Source organism: Diadema antillarum, unplaced genomic scaffold (genome assembly GCF_040938485.1).
Source record: "Diadema antillarum isolate AM-2024a unplaced genomic scaffold, OU_Dant_1.0 seq00000217_RagTag, whole genome shotgun sequence".
NCBI lineage: Eukaryota > Metazoa > Echinodermata > Echinoidea > Diadematoida > Diadematidae > Diadema > Diadema antillarum.
In genome coordinates, this window is record NW_027271272.1 from 2,281,642 (window position 1) to 2,302,138 (window position 20,497).

Here is a 20,497-nt window from a genome sequence, read left to right on the forward strand (position 1 = left end):
TACTACTACTACTTCTACTACTACTACTACTACTACTACTACCACTGTACTACTACTTCTACTACTACGTACTACTGATATTATTACTAGTATTCATCATCATCGTTATCAGTGTCAATACCATAATCAACATTAGTTTCATTGACACCACTTGAAACAGTGGTAGCAGTAGAAGTTGTTAGTAGTACTAACTGTGTCCTGTTGTGGAAGAAGAAACAGGAAAATTATGAATTACTCTAATTGTAATATGAAATGCAAACACTAAACAGCACAAAAAATTATAGCATTGATGTTCTGATATATATCTTTCGTGGCCTCCTGGACTACTAACATTTATAATTTTATTCCAACAGCACTATGGTCAGGTCATTCATGGCTCTCTATTGCAAAACTCTGAGGGGTTGAACTTTATCATTTTCACCTCCAAGCTGCCTCATTCACGCATACTATTATCTCCATGATAAAATAAAGGACTACCAAGTTCAAGCACACACTCACAGTATTTGTAGTTACCATGAAGTGCAGGCCGTAGTGCAAATACAGTGCCAGGTTTTCATTGTTCTCCACATATTACAGGGAGCACATGGATATTTTAAGCCTATTGTTTACTAGCATGCACCACTGATCAGATTTGTCCCTTTCACCGCAATGCAAGGACTTTCATTGATTGTGAACATGGCTATTCATTACCTTCAACTTCAGTGCTAGTCTTTATCAAAAGCCCACCAACAAGAATCTAGGGTGGCTATACGCAATGAGTCAAGCCAGCAACGAGATCCAAGATCCAACAAGAGGACCTTTGAATATTCATCAGTGTTTCTCAAATTAAGCCTTAAATTACCTAATTTTACTACCAGCATTTTGGTAGCAAAAATCAAAACCCATTATCAGAACACAGTCCATAAAAGATCATTCATTTTGTACTGATACCAATGGGTGAATCAAGAAATTAATATCAGTGGTCGACGTGACTAAGTGAATTATATAGTAGGAGTGATCATGCACAGGTTATGCTTTTCTCATGGCCATGAATAATTTGACAATCTCAGATCTCAAACGGCTCTTGAACTACTTCGCTTCACTTTGGCTCTTCAGTTCTTTGCTCACAACTGTCAGTGCTAACCATGCATAGCATGAAGGTCTTTGAATAAGACTACCTCAGAGCAAGTCTGAGTACTGGAACAGTTGGCAATAACACTGGGCTTAGAGCCAGTAAACATGATAATCCCTTTTGGATTAAAAAATTAAATGCATAGTGTGGCTGATGTTGTGTTCAGGGGAATGCCATGAAATTTTTCTTTCTTCAGAGAAAAAAAAAAGAAGAAGGTGAAACCAACAGAAATTCTGAGAATATTTCAATGCCATATTCATTTTCTTCCCAAAAGCACTCTGTTGTGATAATTTCATTTGTGGTGATAAAAATATAAAGGTTATTTTGTATCACTAAATCTAATACCCAAACAATGAAACAAACGAGTTGTGAGTTATTTCTGTGTCTAGAACATCTCATGAGAGACTAACAGGGTGAATATAGGCCCTACATCCAGCAATTTGCTCCAAACCAACAGATGTTAATCATTTCACTTCATGCGGTAGAAGAAAAAAAAAAAGGAAAATGAATGGGAGTAGGGTTTTTATGACTGACCTAGCAATACCTAAATGAGAGAATCAATAATAAATTATAACAATTCAATAGACGAATGGTTAACAGTATACCGGTACATAACCATCATGCAATGTCAACAACAGTAATGACATTGACAACAAAAATGATGATAAATATAATGGTAAAATAATTTTGATGATGATATATACGATTATGATCATTATCATTATTATTTAGTATTATCACTTTTTAGTAATATTAATCATCATTGTCATCACTATCATAAGTTATAATATTAGACCTGGCAACAAAACCACCTGTTCACTGCAGAATTACCAACAGCAACGAGCAACAAGCTAACTTTTCTCTGTCTAACATCCATTACACATGTCACACTAGTACATGTACTACAATAAATTTTAAGATATTTTGGTTGAATTTTGTTATAAATTACAGTATGACAGCTGAAAACAAAGAAACCATACAAAGCAGAACACAATCAAAAATGCTTTGTGGCATCATTTCACAAATAGTGTACTACTTAGAAAGTGACATCATTTTCCAAATACATGGCAGATTACCATGGAGTGTAAAACAGGCCAACATTCTGAAAGGGTTGAAATATATGTAAAGTTCTTTCAATCAATTACTAGAGAACAAATTTTTGATCCAGAATATATTAAGATCTAGCATAGCTAATACAAAGTAACTCTACTGACGAGGAATAGACATGCAAACAAATCAAAGACCAAATACCATGAACTGAACCACGTCATCTGGTTTGTGAGAGGTGGTCTTGAAGTAAGGCAAGTTGGTGATGACGATGACGTGGTATTCCTCGTCAGTGGTCAGCAGCTGCTTGACCTTCCTGAACTCTGGCACCGAGATGTCCAGCCCGGTGTCAATATTCTTCAGCTGCCTGGTGGGAAGAATAAAACAAAAGGGAAAATCCTTGGAAACCAGATTCACTTTGTTCATACCTCCTTTATACATCTATGCAGGATATACACGCCCTTAAAAAGAACATTATATGAGTATGTAATAACAAGCACATGTGAACATAAACCTGGAAGCATCTAGATACATGTAGTGCTTACATCAAAATCATTTCTTGATTTCCATCACATGAGGGGAATGCTAACTGGATTTTCTGTAAAGTGTAGACCAGTGAATTCAGTTGATATCTATGATAACGCCATGTCAGCCTTTAGAATTATCACACTGATAGCAAAGAAGGGTGCCACGTAAATATATCTTAGACCACCATCATCATTGTCATCATCATTCTCATTATCATAAATACTAGCTTCATTATAAATAACATCACCATCCATCGTACATTAATAACCCAGATTTCCATAGCATGTTATCAACCTACAAGACTACTAGTATGCAGCATAAGTGCCATGTATCCTTATCTTCCCACAGAACATGTCTTTTTCTTTTTTTTTCTTTTTTTTTTGGGGGGGGGGGGGGGGCAACTCCAGCACAACAACTCATTGGTACATTAGTATACATGATTTCTGCATTGCACAGTAGACCCACCAGATTCCCTCGGATCATATAGATGCATGGTCCTTGTCCTAGACTTTTATTGTCTCAAACTGACTGAAAATATGTACTCCTCTTAAGTGCACATCACTTTCTACCACCATTCCCCATCTATATAAAGCACTGTATGATCCTGCTACATACTTGCAGCACACATGGTGTGATAACGTTTACCATAAACTCATTTCTTTGTTTTAATTCTAATTTTAAAATGGGTACGTCTGATAACCTATACTGCATACTGCAATATTCCCACCATAGAGCTGGGGTTATAGGGTTTCATAATTCATCTACTTAATGTAGATCTTTCTATTCTTCATGGTTTTCCTTCTCTCACTGTCAATGACATGTCCAAGGCAGTCTGCATCAAGTAGCACTTGGCATTGCTTTCCTCAATTGCTATCATACATCATAATGTGATTTTTGTGATTATTATGGGATGTCAAAAGGATGTTACTTGACAAACCGACTGAGTAGCATTCACATTGTCACTGTGCTATCACATATTCACAGCATTTACTCAATTGTATTTCAGTAAGACAATTGTATAGGTGGATTTATTTCTATTAAGCTTACCGGTACATGTGAGTGCAGGGGTGAAGGTGATCTATTAAGGAGCTTATGTTATAAAGATACAGTTGAATGCATGGGCACTGAGAGGAACAGATCTAAAAACTGACTTGTTCCTTGCACTCTGCATACGTATCAGAGTTTTTGTTGCAGGCAACATTTGCTCGATTCACACGCAGGTACAGTCACATTCACACTCCACAATCCATCGGCATAATTAGAGAAAGTCTACAAATTTACAAGTCACCTCTGGCCTCTTTGATCTGTGCAGCAAAACTTTAAATTGAGTCGCTTAGACCAGAAATTTTAGACATTTTAATCTACTTCAGGAACAACTTCACGTTACCCACTTTTCAATCTTTTAAAGAGTGGTGTTTTGCACTGTTTAGAGAGGGTAAGGATAAACCTGGGGCACTGATGTGTATGAACTGCACAGCACTTGGTCTAAATCGGTTCTTACATGGATGTCGATATGTGGGACCTAGCTACTTAGTGCGGTGGGCGTGAACGTCTTCTTGCTAATCAATGCACCATCTCACCGAACACAGACTACCATAGAAACGAAAAGAAGTAAAATCAAACATTACTACAGACCTTGAAGTAACGATTGCTTTGCTCATGGTGAAAGATCACGGAAGAACGATGATATAATTCTAAAGCATTCAACTCGTGAGCGCATACCAAAGCTTATAGCAGCCGACGCTCCGGAAACAATTCAATCGCGCAAGTGCAATCGCAATACGACTTACTAGTACACTACACACTGAACGACTGTGATTTCACGCAGTTGTGTGGCGCATACGCGTTGGATGCAGCAGTGTTTGGTTTTAAGAGTACATTTACTACCGATGGTGCGCTTGCGGCCCGAGTCCATTGCAACTCACAGTCCCTGATTGCAATATCTTCTCTATCGATCATTATGTACGATGATATAAAGATCGCTGTGCTGTCGTCTGATGGAATCTCTACAAGGGCCCTGTCTTATAAAACTTGTGATAGAAATCAATCAATCACAAATCTATTGCAACCTGTGATTAATTGATTGCAGTTCTCCGTCTTAAGACAATATATATATATATATATATATATATATATATATATATATATATATATATATATATATATATATATATATATATATATATAAATATATTTACAAGATGGATTTGAATCAATCAAAAGCCTTTACAAGACGGGTCCCAAGCTTGCCGATATAATAGTAGCCTATACCCCCTGGTGTGAAAAGCAAAACAAAACAAAACAAGACAAGAAAAAAAAACCACGCAAACTCATTTAGGGGGGCCTACGACAAATTAATATATAAAGAAGATATTATGTAAGAAGAAGAAAGAAAAAGAGCGTTGCAAATGGGGCAAGCAGGCTACAATTAATTCTTCCGCCTCCAGAAAAATAATGTCTACACAGAAATGTTTACTTACAATATAGGCCTAGTTTATAGCCCCTAATGAATTCATGTCTTTGTATACTATCATGATATAATTAACACACAACGCTGTTAACTACGAACACTATCAGTGCGTTCAATGTTTACAGCATTAATGTATGATAATCGCTGGAAAAGCAAATCTCAATGTAATTATGGCCTATGTATACAATAAGCGCGATCCGGGCCTTTTCTTAGCTACATCAAGACAATATCTGTGGACATTGACATTGTTAAAATGATAGGGGAAAACAAAAGATGATAAGAAAAGGTCCGACACTACCATCCTTGCCAGGACTGATCTGTTTGTCCTCTGAACGAGAATCCTATAGGCCTAATGTTCCGACCCCACCCGCGTTTCAGGGATCGAGCTTATCAAGGCATTTGACCTTGCTTCGCACTGCCTTCACACTGATGCACCACTTATCACACACTTATCATGATTCATGGTATGGTCAAGCGGAAAACTGTTGAGTAACTCTCAGTCGGAAGGCGAGAGTAGGCCTATAGTGTGATAGGCCCTATTATCTGCTCACGTCTATCATTTGCAGCCCTATAATAAACTGATACTTTTAATTGTTCGTGTCGACAGAAATTAAAATAAGATAAGAACTTAAAAGACAGATATACATACAAATTGAAAAGGTATGAAGAAAGGGGAAAGCAAAACAGAATCATTCAGATTAAAAAAAAAAAATCACAAATCCAGCAATACTAACTGACTAACGTGTACTGTAATGTGCGTTTACACTTCGTAATTTGTCGATTTTCATTTTTTTATTCATTTGCTGTTGTTGTTGTTTTGTTGTTACTTTGATTTTTAAGGCTGTATCAGTTTCATATTAGACGTCTTAAAAGTTGTTTTCTCGTCTTTTCTTCTTCTTTTTTTTTCCTTCTTCTTTTTCGATCTTCTTCTTTATCTTCTCTTTAGGGCCTATACTTTTCGTGGTCTACTTGTATACTTCTCAGGGCAAACTATACACTTATTATGTTCTGCAGATGTTCTAAAAGTGTCCTGCAAGAATATGCTATTATCATTTAGAAGGAAAGTGATCATTCCAATATTCAAAGATCTAGTATATAGACCTTATAGGAGAATGCATATCAGAATTGACTTGTATAACATTATTAACTACATTGTATATTTGTTTTGTCTATATCGAGTGCATGAAAAGTGCATGCACCTTCGTCGTCCTATAAGAACACTGGTGCAGCAAAAGTCATAAAACTCGTGAGTATATCGATGGTAGTTTGGACCGAATTCCTTGTTTATTTCAGAAGCAAGGAAGAAATGCACGAAAAGCAGGCACAAAAACTATGAACAAAATAAAAGCAAATCAAAGTAAAACGGATTTTTAAAGAAATAGAGCCGGGAGAGCAAGGCAGAGAGATCGTAACTTAAATAATTAAACTATTGGAGCACGAACTTCAAACAAATTCACTTGTGAAAATCGTTATAGTTTTGGGTCGAATTAAGCATTTTTCAATCCGACTCAACATGTCTCGGACCAATTGAAATATTCCAAGAACAGAAAAAATAATTTAGCATGAAATTGATAGAGTTAGAATGCACAACTCGATAAGCCTAATTATCAACTGGAATCTGATGCTGAAAACAAAGGGAAAACAAACAATTGTTCTATTTTGAATCTATACCTCCTTTGATATGTTAAAAGAAATGAATGCTAGATAACCTCCGATGGCCTCGACCAAATCGACGTCCTTGTGACCTCCTCGTTAGCTCGTCTATTGGATATAAAGAAGCTACTTTCATTCATTATTCATTCATTCATTCATTCATTCATTCATTTATTTATTCATTCATTCATTCATTCATTCCTTCATTCATTCGTTCGTTCATTAATTAATTAATTCATTCGTTCGTTCATTCATTCATTCATTCATTCATTCATTCATTCATTCATTCATTCATTCATTCATTCATTCATAATTCATTCATTCGTTCATTCTTTCATTCGTTCAATCCATATCAAAAAAAATTCGAAATGTAGTCAGTATAGTGTACATTGTCATGCTATACGATGGGATCATAATGAAGCACACAGGACCAGGAGGCTTGCTGGAAATGATACATAATGACGAGGGTGAGATAGAAAATAAAAAATGACTAAATTTCCGATACAAATAATTCATTTGTTTTTCCACGTCATGTAGGACAAAAGTATTCATCGAATTTTGAAGTCAAATTTGTGGGCAATAATGAAATGGATTGGCATGTCAAAAATAATTGCCCTGAGTTTTTGGAGGACGCGGCAGGTTGACACATTCGACTAATCCTTTGAAATGTGCTACGCTTGTAAACATTGTCTTTTTCACAAAGGCGCTAAAGTAGGTCAAACATGTAGGCCTTGGGCTTGAGGAGCGTGTTTCCGATTTACCATCGAACAGTTACGTAACTGGAAGACTCACGCAACTAAAGGTATTTTTTTGATATATATATATTGGGCTTGCATTGTAGGGCTCCCACCTGTAAATAAAATTGAATTTCCCAGACCCCTTCACGAATTTGTACCAAAGATACAAAAATAAATGAAGAAAAAATTAATTAAAAATCAGTTATGCAGTTTGGCACAAAAACTGAATAGCTGTAGATATTGAGTATGAATTCCTCTATACAAACTGCATTTTGGTTGGAAGATGAAAGCTTTTCCGATGGAATTTGAGGGGACTATATTGGCTGCATGTACAGAAAATAGGTGATTTTTTGAGTGAAAAGAACTCGTAGTCTGGCTTTGCGGACCCCTGGACAGAGTTTGAGCCGAAGAACCTGCTTGAAAATTTGATGGATGAAAGGGTATATCTCACTTATTCAGGTAAGTGAATATGAAACACCTCATTCCTCCCAGCTTTTTGGTTAACACACGTCTCTATGGGCAATTATTTGCCCGTGTGAGCCCTATAGAGAATGCACGTAATGCACTCAAGTCAATGGGAAGTATTCATCCAACACAAGCTCTGCCGGTTTATGTTGATCTATTGTGTCAGATCCCTTCCCCCCTTCTCCTCCCCATCCCCCCCCCCCCCAACCTACCTTCCCCCTCCTCTACCCCCCCCCCCTCCAACTCTGCTCAACTACAATATTGTTTTCTTATTATGTTCTTGTGGTACTAGATCTTGGTAGAAACTAGTCATCAGTATCACACAACTTTGAATGATTGTGTCATTTCAATGTATTTCTTTGTTTGGGCTACCACTGAAACAGCTCAAAATACATCAAGTTTATTTGTTTGATGAATAAAAGTGTTTTACAGGACTTTGTAGGCAATAAAGTGATGATGACACCCCCTATAATCAAAGATAACTACCTGCATCTGTGTATTCATCTTATGAAACACTAATCAAAAATGCAAGATTTTTTTTGGGAAAATCTCCAAAGGCCATCATTTTCAAAAGTGTCTCTTTGAGAAGCTTTATAACCCTTGAATGTGCAGTTTTACATATGATGTAGGGGCAAATATCATCAAAAACACATTTATGATGTTAAAAAGTCAAATGAAAAATATGACCTCCTCTGTCCTGCTGTGATTATGCCACCAACGCACGCAGATGCAGAGGGCGTCGTCCAGGCCCAGCATGAACATTAAATTCCCATAATTCCTTGCGGCAGTCTGTGAAATTTGCGTTCGGAGACCACGAAAGCAGCGAAAATGTCGGTGGCAAGTAAGTATAAAAATTTCCGATCTCCTTTATTTCTTGTCAAAGTGAACATCACTAGTTGGAAATCCGTCATATTGAGAGGTAATTCTACCTGTATTCAGAAAATATTTTGTCCTTCTTAATGAAGTATTTTGGTACCTTCGTGTGACGTCTGACTGACTCGACCCGGCATTGCGTAGTAATCCTTCATGTGTGTACCATAGTCCCACATGCTTATTCTGGCGTTAGTTACTTTTTTGTTTGTACGACCGAAGCTGGCTGCTTCGCGAAGCTAGAACTAACTGTGGCCTGTGCTCTATCTAACCGCACCATGTGCACCAGCGACCCTTGACCGACAAGTATGTCTAATTCCGCGAAAACTTCTCATTTATAATAATGACATTTGCTGGGTCAGTTTTTCGCTTCTTTAGACAGACACCACACCATTCTAGGTCTCAGTTCGGGAAACCCACTCACAAGGGGGGCCCCTCCTTATAAGTAACCCGTCCCCCTTATAAGTAACCCCGTCCCCCTTATAAGTAACCCCCGGGGCACCCCTTATAAGGAGTCTCCACGCTTTTTTGCAATGCAACGCGAAAATGAAAGGACTGCGACAATTCGCTTGATTATGTCCATAAAGCTTCACAAGTTTCCTAGTTACTCACGAAATTTGAGCAAAATCGGTTTGAGGCATCATATCTAAAATCATGGATTTAAATGCGATGTCAAACGACCCATGCGAATGCTGAAATGCGAGCGATTACTGGCGTGAGTGTCGCCAGGCGCGGCGGCGCGGCAATGCTTGAGTGCAGACGTGGCGACTGAGTCTGCCACTCAGTCGCCACGTCTGCACTCAAGCATTGCCGCGACACTCACGCCAGTAATCGCTCGCATTTCAGCATTCGCATGGGTCGTTTGACATCGCATTTAAATCCATGATTTTAGATATGATGCCTCAAACCGATTTTGCTCAAATTTCGTGAGTAACTAGGAAACTTGTGAAGCTTTATGGACATAATCAAGCGAATTGCCGCAGTCCTTTCATTTTCGCGTTGCATTGCAAAAAAGCGTGGAGACTCCTTATAAGGGGTGCCCCGGGGGTTACTTATAAGGGGGACGGGGTTACTTATAAGGGGGACGGGTTACTTATAAGGAGGGACCCCCCTTGTGAGTGGGTTTCCCGAACTGGTCTACGTTGTTTGACCGAGCGAAAGATCGGTCTGTACATATAGACTCTAGGTAGTGAACTGTCCGTCGGGCGTTACGGGCGGGGATGTTCCACGGAGACTGCGTCTGCACGTCTGGCTTCACGGATCCCCTCCGTATACAACATCGAAGTCAATGATTCCGGCTCCCGTGAGCTGTGTGGAGCAGTCGCGCACAGATCAAACGTTACGATAAACCAAATTTCAGACAGCTTTTTTACATTCAAACAAGTTTGACATGACATGACACATTTTGGGTAAAATGTGCAGAATGTCATCCGCAGAAACTTATGGAACTGTGATATGAAAGTGAAATCTGCTACATATCTGGCCCTAGTGAGACCCATACTCGAATACGCATTATCCGTCTGGGACCCTACAACTAAACACTCCATTAATTCTCTCGAGAGAATCCAACGGCAGGCAGCCAGATTCTGCACGAACACCTAGACTCTATACCAGGGAAGAGGGATCTGTTACAAGGGCATTATCCGAGTTGGGCTGGGAATCGCTCCAGACAAGGAGAAAGCATCAGAGGCTTTGCATGTTGTACAAAATGAAAAACGGTTTAGTCAACGTCCCCCTGTATAACTATAATTATGTTCAACCCAACGCACGTGACACCAGAGGTAATAATCAAAAATTTATTCAACAACGACACAGAGCTACAGTTTTCCGGGATTCCTTCTTCATAACGACTGTTAAAGACTGGAACCAACTCCCCAACGTAGTGGTTCAATGTCCATCATTGTCCCTGTTCAAGCAAAATTTGATGCAATTTCAATAGTCGCGCTCTATCCACACGTAGGGCTCCTCTACAAGTTAGCGTGGATGTGTCTTCCTGGACATTTTGCTGACTAAACCATACAGATACAGATAGAAACTTCTCACATTGTGCAATCGAAATACAGTCTAACTCGGTTACAAACCAAACGCAGAAATTTTATCCATATCGCAACATCGCCGTTCGCTAGCTGTAAGTCGCCATTTTGAATCTGTAAGCCAATCACATGTAGAAACTACCTCGCATGTGATTGGCTTAGTTATAGATTCATCATAAGTCGACTGTATGTTTCTGCAGTTTGAAAGTGACGACACGACGGGCTGGTTGATGTGTGTTTTACATTGAAAATTCTGCCAAAATGTTGGATTATTCATTAATCTGGTGAGGGTAGTGTATTCTTAAAAAGTTGATTTCACTATACAAGCTTAAATTTGCCGACCTAGGGCCGTGAATTAGACGCAATCGAGAAGGGTGAGGTACCTCACCCAATTTTCCAGAGAGACAGTGGCCAGTGGTTAAGAACATCCACACAGTATGCCTTCTGTCTGTCTATGGAGGACAGCGTTAATGGCAAAAAATAAAAGACTCCTCCGGACAGACGGATTTTTCTGTCTAGTACGTTGTACGCTATTGCGACGGTTTCAACCGTTCTGGTTGAACGCAACTTCGACCCAGTTCCCTCCGCATAAAAATGGTTAAATTTATTATTATTTTGCCAGCTTGGTTTTCAAACCAATCTGGAAAAAATATATATACAGGATTAATCTGTCAACATTTTGATTCACCTCTTCCACTGTACAGCTGTAGCTGTTTCCTCCTGTTTTCTGGTTGTTTCCTCTACTTCTTTGCAGCGCTCCCCAATTCATCGCCGCCTTTGTTTGAAAAATGACCACACGAACGTCTACGGCAAGCCAAATGCTCCATACAATCACTATATCGGTACACTTACGTTTTAATATTGACTAGATCTAAAGTAGGCCTTCTAGTAGTAGTAAGTTGTTTGAGCGCTAAATTTAACTTCGTAATATTATTGTGAATGAACAAGAAAATGCTCATTCACAATATTATGAAGTTAAATTTAGCACTCGAACAACTTACTAGTACAAGGTAGGCCTACTTTAGTCAATAAACGTAAGTGTACCGATATAGTGATTGTATGGAGCATTTGGCTTGCCGTAGACGTTCGTGTGGTCATTTTTCAAATGAAGGTGGCGATGAATTGGGGAGCGCTGCAAAGAAGTGGAGGAAACAACCAGAAATCAGGAGGAAACAGTGGAAGAGGTGAGTCAAAATGTTGACTGATTAGGGGGTCTAATCCTGTATCTATTTTTTTCCAGATTGGTTTGAAAACCAAGCTGGAAAAAATAATAACCATTTTTATGCGGGGGGAACTGGGTCGAAGTTGCGTTCAACCAGAACGGTTGAAACCATTGCAATAGGGTATATATCAATGGCGTCTGTCTAAAGAAACGAAAAACTGACCCAGCAAATGTCATTATTATAAATGAGAAGTTTTTCGCGGAATTAGACATACTTCTCGGTCAACAGCGACCCCAACCGATACTAGTTATAATGCGCCCCGTGCCGAGGTTAGCTGTGATCCACCCCTGTGTTTGTATTGCTGTTGCCAGTGTTGGATGTTGCTTGTGACATTATCAGATTGGTAGATTCTTCTGGTTGGTACATGGTCACGTCACGATGGGGTTAAAGGCATAATTTACCATTTGCAGATGAAACAAAAACCCAGCACTTGTGCTTTAAAATAGTTCTATTAATGTGAGCTAGGGATAGAAACAACCACTGTAAAAATCTGAATCCATATAATCGATGTTTAGTATTGTCAAACATACAAAAATGTGAACAAAAGTCACAATAAAAATGTTTCCAGATCAAACCGTCTACAGTTATGGTTTATTGAGGAAATTACTGATATCTCCTTATATTTTAGACTTTATTGCAAAAAATTTTATATGGTAAGATATTTTGTGATACAACTGACCTACACATATGCATCAAATGTGATATCTTGAAAATTTTTTTAATCACTGCTCCCAAAGGTTGTAAACAGGACCTTTAACCAGGCGCGGGCCGTTCAGTTGTCTACTTGACCAGTTAAATGGCAATGTTGACCATGTTGACTGAGTCTGAGTGACGTGACTGTGATTTTTTTTTTCATTTTATTAATTATAGTCTTAAGAATACACACTCACACACAAAAAAGAAAAAAAAAATTGGATTTTGACATGTTTCATTCATCAGCTTCTCTGTGGCTGTGCTGTGGATATGATGTCACTCATAGCTCATTGGGAACCAAATTTGACAATCAGTACCAGTACTGAAAATCATGAGAGATTGCCTCACCAGATATCGTCACATGCCTACAAGTAGAGCTTTTAAAGCCTAAAGAAATTGCATAACCTACAATTGCTGTACCAAGACGCTACTCCCACTAGTCCCAGATTTGAATACATGTGCCGTAGGAGTGTAGGTCTTCCTAGGTGCTAAATGTACTTTTGTGTCCATGCATGTAGATTCTAGATCAGTATCTTGAAATCGAACTCCACTGAAACAAATTGCTCCAAAATCACAGGATGTAGATCTACAGTGGATGTAGAGGTCTAGAGTAAAATCCACCCAATATGCAGTGCAGCAGGGTGCCTATTTCTGGCAGGGGAGCTTGCATTTATCAATGAAACAGCTAATGAACATCATGTGTGCTTAATCCCACTTTAGAACACAAGCTGGAGTTACTCGCAAGTGTTACGTGAAGTGACACACGACTGGGCCTTTAAATCAATGAATGAAAGGGCCCTTGCCGCAACAGGCACCCTGTACAAAGCGTGCCGCAAACAGGGTATTTGCTCTAGACTGTTTGGTCAGTGCCCCTAGCGTATTTCTAATAAAAAAACAAACAAACCCACACCAAGGTTCAACCTCCCGTGTCAAATTGGACCACATAGTAGACAGTCCGGTTTTTGATCATTTATTATGGTGAAATAATGGGCGGCTTGCTTTTACAACCAAATACTCACATGAATTTGAACCAAATTGGTTGCTGGAAAGCACTGATATGAATGTTGACTTTCAAGTCTTCACTCAAAACAAGCTCACTTTTTGAAGAGAGATCGGGATGGATCATGTATGCTGCCTGCACAAACTTGTGAACTGGAGTTCGCCATTATTATTACAGTGTATGGGAATGGGACTGGACCCAGAGCTACAACGTTGAAATCATTGAGCAATTATTGTAGCTGTGTTGTAGCAAGTTGAAAGAAATCAGTGTGTTTTTTTTGTTTGTTTGTTTTTTCATTGAGAAATGCATGTATGAATGTACTGTACATGTATATGTGTCTGTATGTCAGTCTGTCTGTCATTTTCATAATACTTGTTTGATGTAGGAACTGCATTGTTAGTCAGACTTTATTCAACTTCTAATAGGCAAAAAAAAATCTTTTGTACATTGACTTTTTGCTCTATATCTGCCAATATGTGTGATATTCTATACTGTAAAACTTGCTATCATTGTGCAAGTAATTTTTCATGCTCTTCCAAGTAAGATAAATTTCGCATATTTTTAATTCTTCAGAAATAAGGCATTACATTCATAGTGGTTGAACATAGAGCAAGCTAAGATATTGGCATACACATACATTGTTGTATGTAATGTACATGTCATAATATATTTCTTCTTCTTCTTCCAGGGCAAAGTTCTCCCCTCTTCAGTTCTTTCCGCAAATGGTACTATGGCCTCTGTGGTTTCAATCAGCTTGGTAAGTTGCTATAACTTGTACTGTGTAAATGAAGTGAAGTGAATCGACAGTAAATGGCTAATGTGGTTAGGACAATTGTACTGTACGATGCAATGATGTTATTGCAGCGTAAACTTGAGTATATGAAGGAACTAATGTCATAAGAGTGTATTTACAGCACTGTACAATTGTACTTAGCTGCCTGTAGCTTAACAGCATGGATGATTTCAGTCGGTATGGTTGTAGTTTTCTCACCTCTCATTGTGTACACTGAGGCTTCAAAAAGAATTATATTATGAAGTTCATCTCTCCCGTTGTATTACTTTAATGAATGATCAATTAATCTGTAACCTCGCTTTGTCAGTACAAAGAAAGATAAAGGTACAAAAGTTGAAGTATGGTTCATAGCTGACAGTGGCCATGGCAACAACTTGTAGAAACATTGTGGAGCATCAAAGCAATTTACGTATCATGTAAAACACAAGGTGATACACTTCATTGATACATGTGTTGCCTATGTAGATTTAAAAAAATCCAACAAACTGACATGTAAATGTAGAGCTTGCAATGGAAAAATGTGTATTGATACACTGTGTGTGCTACATACCTACTAATTGTACTTTGTGCCAGTATGCCATTTTGTTCTCTCTCATGCTCAACTGTTTTTATGCCTCCGCCACGAAGTGGTGCCGGAGGCATTATGTTTTCGGGTTGTCCGTCCGTACGTACGTCCGTACGTCCGTACGTCCGTCCGCTTTCGTTTACGCGATAACTTGAGTAATATTGACTGGAATTTTACCAAACTTGGTCCAAGTATGAAGTATGATGGGGCAATTATTTGATTAGATTTTGGGTGAAATCGGCTGAAGGTCAAAGGTCAAAGGTCAAGGTCAAATCATGAAATTGTATCTGTTTACGCGATAACTCAAGACTGGATCAAGCAAATTTCACCAAACTTTGTTGGAGGATAATGTATGATAGGACAATTACTTGATTAGTTTTTCAGTGAAATCGGACAGAGGTCAAAGGTCAAAGATCAAGGTCAAATCCTAAAATTCATCTGTTTATGTGATAACTCAAAACTGGATGAAGCAGCTTTCACCAAACTTGGTCCAAGGATGATGTATGATGTGACAATAAGTTGAGTAGACTTTAGTGACATTGGCAAGAGGTCAAAGGTCAAAAGGTCAAGGTCAAATGCTATAAATGTTACAATTTCCCCCATATCTATGCAATGCCCAAAGGTATTTTCTTGAAACTTGGTGTGGACATGTACTACTGCGTAGAGATTCTCCAGAGAGGGTTTCACGTCATAAGGTCAAAGGTCAAAAGGTCAAAGGTCTAAGGTTAGGTGAAAATGTTGCAATATCACTTTTCTCGCAAATGGTTCAATGTATATTTGTGGAACTTGGTACATACGCATGTACTGACGGGCAGGGATTATCTAGGGAATTTAGGGGTCATGAGTCAATAGTCAGGGGGTCAAAGGTCAAGGTCAACTCCTCAAAATTTTACTATTTCCCTCATATACTAGTATATATGCAATGTTTGCATTATTACTTTCAAAACTTAATACATGCATTACCTGATGGAGATTCTCTGGGAAATTTCCAGCCAGAAGGTCAAAGGTCAAAGGTTAAGGGTCAATGGCTAGGTTTCAATGCCTCCCCACCCCCCAAAGGAAAAAAAAAATGTTTTGTACCGTCATTACACTCTTTCTTCATACCTTGGAAATTACTCATTGCATAAACTTACAAAAAGGTCCGTCAGAATGCAAGTAAAAATTCTCAATTCCCCAAATATGTGTACCTACACTCCTAGAAAAATATAGCAAACCCAGTTCAAGACATTTCTGACAAACCTGCCATTTCAGTATTTTGCCAGTTATGTGAAACTGTCATGGATCACACATTGTGAAGACATTGTACTATACGCTTATTGGGAGAATCATGCATTATGGCGGAGGCATCAGTCGCCATAGCGACATTTCTAGTTTTGCTACTGAACTTTGCAATGTTCTGCAGGTGTGGAAGTATTTTTTTTAGAAGCAAATTTATTATAAGAATTTCAATCTGATCATCGCTGCATTCAAAGGTAGCTTGATGACGACAATGATTTACATATTTGTTGTTAGTGCAGCAAATATCATGATTTATATTTCATTGTGTAGTATTTTGTCTATTATGCTACTTCGTAAACACATTCTATCCCCCCCCCACATAAAAAATCTTAAAGTGAATCACTTACATGTAAATTCTCCCATGAAACAGTCACTATGATTCCATGTGACACACTATCATACAGAGTACTCTTCTGTAATGTTGTTTTGCCTCAGTGACTTCATGTTCGTTCTCTCTGAATCTAAAAAAAATTCCATTATCTGTAATAGATGACCTACATGTAAGCATTATGTACTGTGGAAGTAGCCACAATCATCTTTATTTTTTAATCATTTTTTTATCTTGTCAAAAACATATTATTCATGTAAGCATGCACATGTGCAAATCTTCTCTTTTTTTTTCAGGATTAAGGCGTGATGACACGCTGCGGAGTACGCCGATTGTTGAAGAAGCCATTCGACGCCTGCCAGAGGACGAGTACAATGCACGCGTCTTCAGGATAAAGAGAGCCCTGGACCTTTCCCTCAAGCACTCAATTCTACCCAAGGACCAGTGGACAAAATTTGAAGAGGTGAGCATGTGCCTGATATAAGATTTGTTTTCTTATGCTCTCATGATGTTTTCTTGTGTGGAAAATATGAAAGTATTTAAAAGAAACTTTTGTTCTTTAGCAAATGTGCCACAGTAGGGCAACCATGATTCATTTCATTTTTAAGATGGTAAGACCTTATACCTTTTTCTTTTTTAACCCGTTGACCAAGTGTTATTTAAACCAAGTGTCAGTGAGAATTATCTGTGTTGTAGCAAAATCAGCCTATCCTCAACGGGTTAAGGAGAGGTCATGCATTGAGTGTAAATGGTGTCAAGGAGCATTGTATTGCAGACAAGCAAGAAGATTGATTTCGTTGGTGCCAACATCTGATTAGCGGAAAAACAATTTCAAAACACATGTGTACAGTTCCAATTTGTGTTCATTTCAGGAAGCTAGAACTCTTTACTATTGCTAGTGCTACCACTGCTACTGCTGGTATTCTTTTCACAGTGGTACCATAAAAGACAAGCAAAACTCATTCCAAATGATCATTTACAAAATATAGAAAGCTGTGGATGTTAAAGCATTGGCTACAGAGGTTACTTTGTAACAAAGCAAAGACAATGCAGTTTCTTGTCATCCTGTTTCACATTTGCATGTGTGGGCTTTGTACGTTTGATGTCTCTGCTCCTTCACCTGCTGTGTACATTTTTCTGTTTACTGCCACAGGATGAGAGGTACCTGAAGAAATACTTGGACGAAGTCGAAAGGGAATTTGCGGAGAAGGCGGAGTGGAACAAGCGCTAACGACAGCAGAATGCCCAACTGTACAGAGCAACATAGAAAAGTTTTTAATAGCGAATACGTCAGCCATCTTGCAAACACAACGAAAGGGTTCTAAAAAATGCAGACCTTGATACAGATTGATATTCTGGAGTGCATTTTTTTTTTTTGGTACCCTTTGCATTATTACACAAGAAGAGCAGTTTGTGTAGAGTTGTTGAACAATTCATCATTTATACGCATTTGTTCAAACTCACACTCTGTGTGAAACGTTGATCTTTAGCCGGTTCCAAATGTCATCAAGGTAATTGCTGCAGATTGAATGAAAGTTGAGCACACTGTTGATCAGAAAATATTTTTGAATGGCAACATCTGACATAAATGAAATGTGTGTCAAGCAGTTTATTTGATAGCAGCAAAGCAGACCATAACTGCCAGCTAAACATCTCAGACCTGGCACACCCCCCAAACTGTCAAACTATTGAATGCAAAACAGTGAATTTAAACTCTTGGTGTCATATCGCAGCATATGAAGAAATTCCTGTGCATTTAGATGACATTTTTGTTATTTTCTTTGTTTCTTCTAACTGTGGAAATATCCATATTGTCTGCCCTGTATTTCAAACTGCTTTTTCGGTGGCTGTTGTTACTCAATGAATGATGAATTTGAACATGTTATGATATAAACTATTGTAAAATATTCTTTGGAAGTGAGGATTAAAAGTTTGTTTCTTCCTTTCTTTCCATCAAAGTTGCTTACTATGTCTTCTTCCCTGGTGTAATGGCATGGTTTCAGTTTTTATCCATTCATTTTGACTTGCCACAGTGCAACAAAAGTTTACATTTTCAGACAAAGCTTTTCTCTCATTTCAGCATTGTGAACTTCAGGTTCCTATGATTATGCCGACTGTAGACATGATATTAAAGTAAGATTCCATGTTGAGTTTGATTTACTTTCAACTTTAGCTCTGATTTCACACACGAAATGCAGGGATTCTCCGCACTTTGCAATATTGTATCTTAACGCTATACAGTGTACTCCCATTATAACGAACACGGTTATAACAAAATTATGGTTACTACGAAGTAAAAATTCAGGCTGCAACATTATGTTCTCTATGTATTTCTATTGTTTATTTGTTCGGTTATAACGAAATTTCGATATAACAAAAGAAAATTGCCGGTCCCAAGGACTTTGTTATAACGGGAGTCTACTCTACAACATTGCTCTGTGCAAGTGTGATGTGTGTGTGTGTGCTTATGTTTGCATATAAATGCCTTTTTTAGCATGTACCGGTGTGGGGAATGTGCTTCTGATCCTCTTGGAAGCGATGGATGATGTAAAATTCACATAGTAGGTCTGCTATGGTGTCTGTTGCTAAAAGACACATTTTGCAACAATTCTCACATGAGCAAAGGATGGTATTGTCCTTAAGTTGTATACTCATTGTAATAAGAAGCTACTGAATGGTGATACAATTAATCAATTTTGATGATGATGGTGGTGATTAATGATAATGATGACAAACTTTTCAGACCCACCCACACACATACGCACAAGCGCACACACACATTACATACATCATACAGATATGCATGATATTGTCCAGAAAAGGTATGCACTTATGCTTGATAAAAGGGGCACATTTTTCCCCTTGATAAGAGACACGCCAAAAGAAACACAGCAAACTTTGCGCAAGTCAATTTTAGGTAGGAATTTCTCAGTTGGGACCATAAAAATGTGTTGACAAAGGCTGTTCGTTGGTATGTTTACTTTCAACTTACACAGAAGAATCTTCCAGAAATCAATACAAGAAAGAAAAATGGCAATATACGTGTATACATGTAACATACAGTATTTTAATGGTGTTGACTTAATGAGCAAAGTTTACTGTATAATGTATACCCTTCAGCATGCACTCTGATGAGCTTGACCTGGCTTGCCAACAATTGATATGTCAGTACGTGTGTGTATGTGTATATGTATGTGTGTGTGGGTGTGTGTGTGCGTGTGTGTGAAAGTCTTTTAACAACATAAATACTGCAAAAGCAAGCACCGACACGGAAGTATAAAGTTTGCAATGCAAATGGCACATTGCTAGGCTGCCAGGACTACAAAAATCAATATCAGATCCTACCAAGCAATCCAAAGAGAGCAATCAAAGTACACTCATTCCTAACTTGAAATTTTCAAGAAGTCTCCCACAGAACCAGGAAGACAATTGCTTGCATATTGTGCTTTCATAAGTTGATGTCTTTCGTGTCATGTGTAACGACACAACACATTGTACTTCTTTTATCTACAAACATAGTTATCAAATGTGTTAATACAAGATTCCACACATCACCTCAAAATCATAACAACACGTACCTCGAGTGTGCGACTATCTGCAGTAAGCAGCATTTTTAATAAATAAAGGAACTCTGTCTCACACACTATATGTGCTTGGGATTTCAATTTGCATAAATTTCTGGCCTTGATTTTTTTTTAAAGAT

The 20,497-nt window shown here is 38.2% G+C and overlaps 1 protein-coding gene across 1 annotated transcript; it reads left to right on the forward strand.

The window, feature by feature from the left end:
* Positions 1-8,812: 8,812 nt before the first annotated feature.
* Positions 8,813-18,299, forward strand: LOC139729061 (cytochrome b-c1 complex subunit 7-like). Its single transcript, XM_071639988.1, has 4 exons — positions 8,813-8,852; positions 14,519-14,587; positions 17,091-17,257; positions 17,948-18,299. The coding sequence occupies exons 1-4, from the start codon at positions 8,840-8,842 to the stop codon at positions 18,023-18,025; spliced, it is 327 nt and encodes a 108-aa protein (XP_071496089.1). The 5' UTR covers positions 8,813-8,839; the 3' UTR covers positions 18,026-18,299.
* The last annotated feature ends 2,198 nt before the right edge of the window (positions 18,300-20,497 follow it).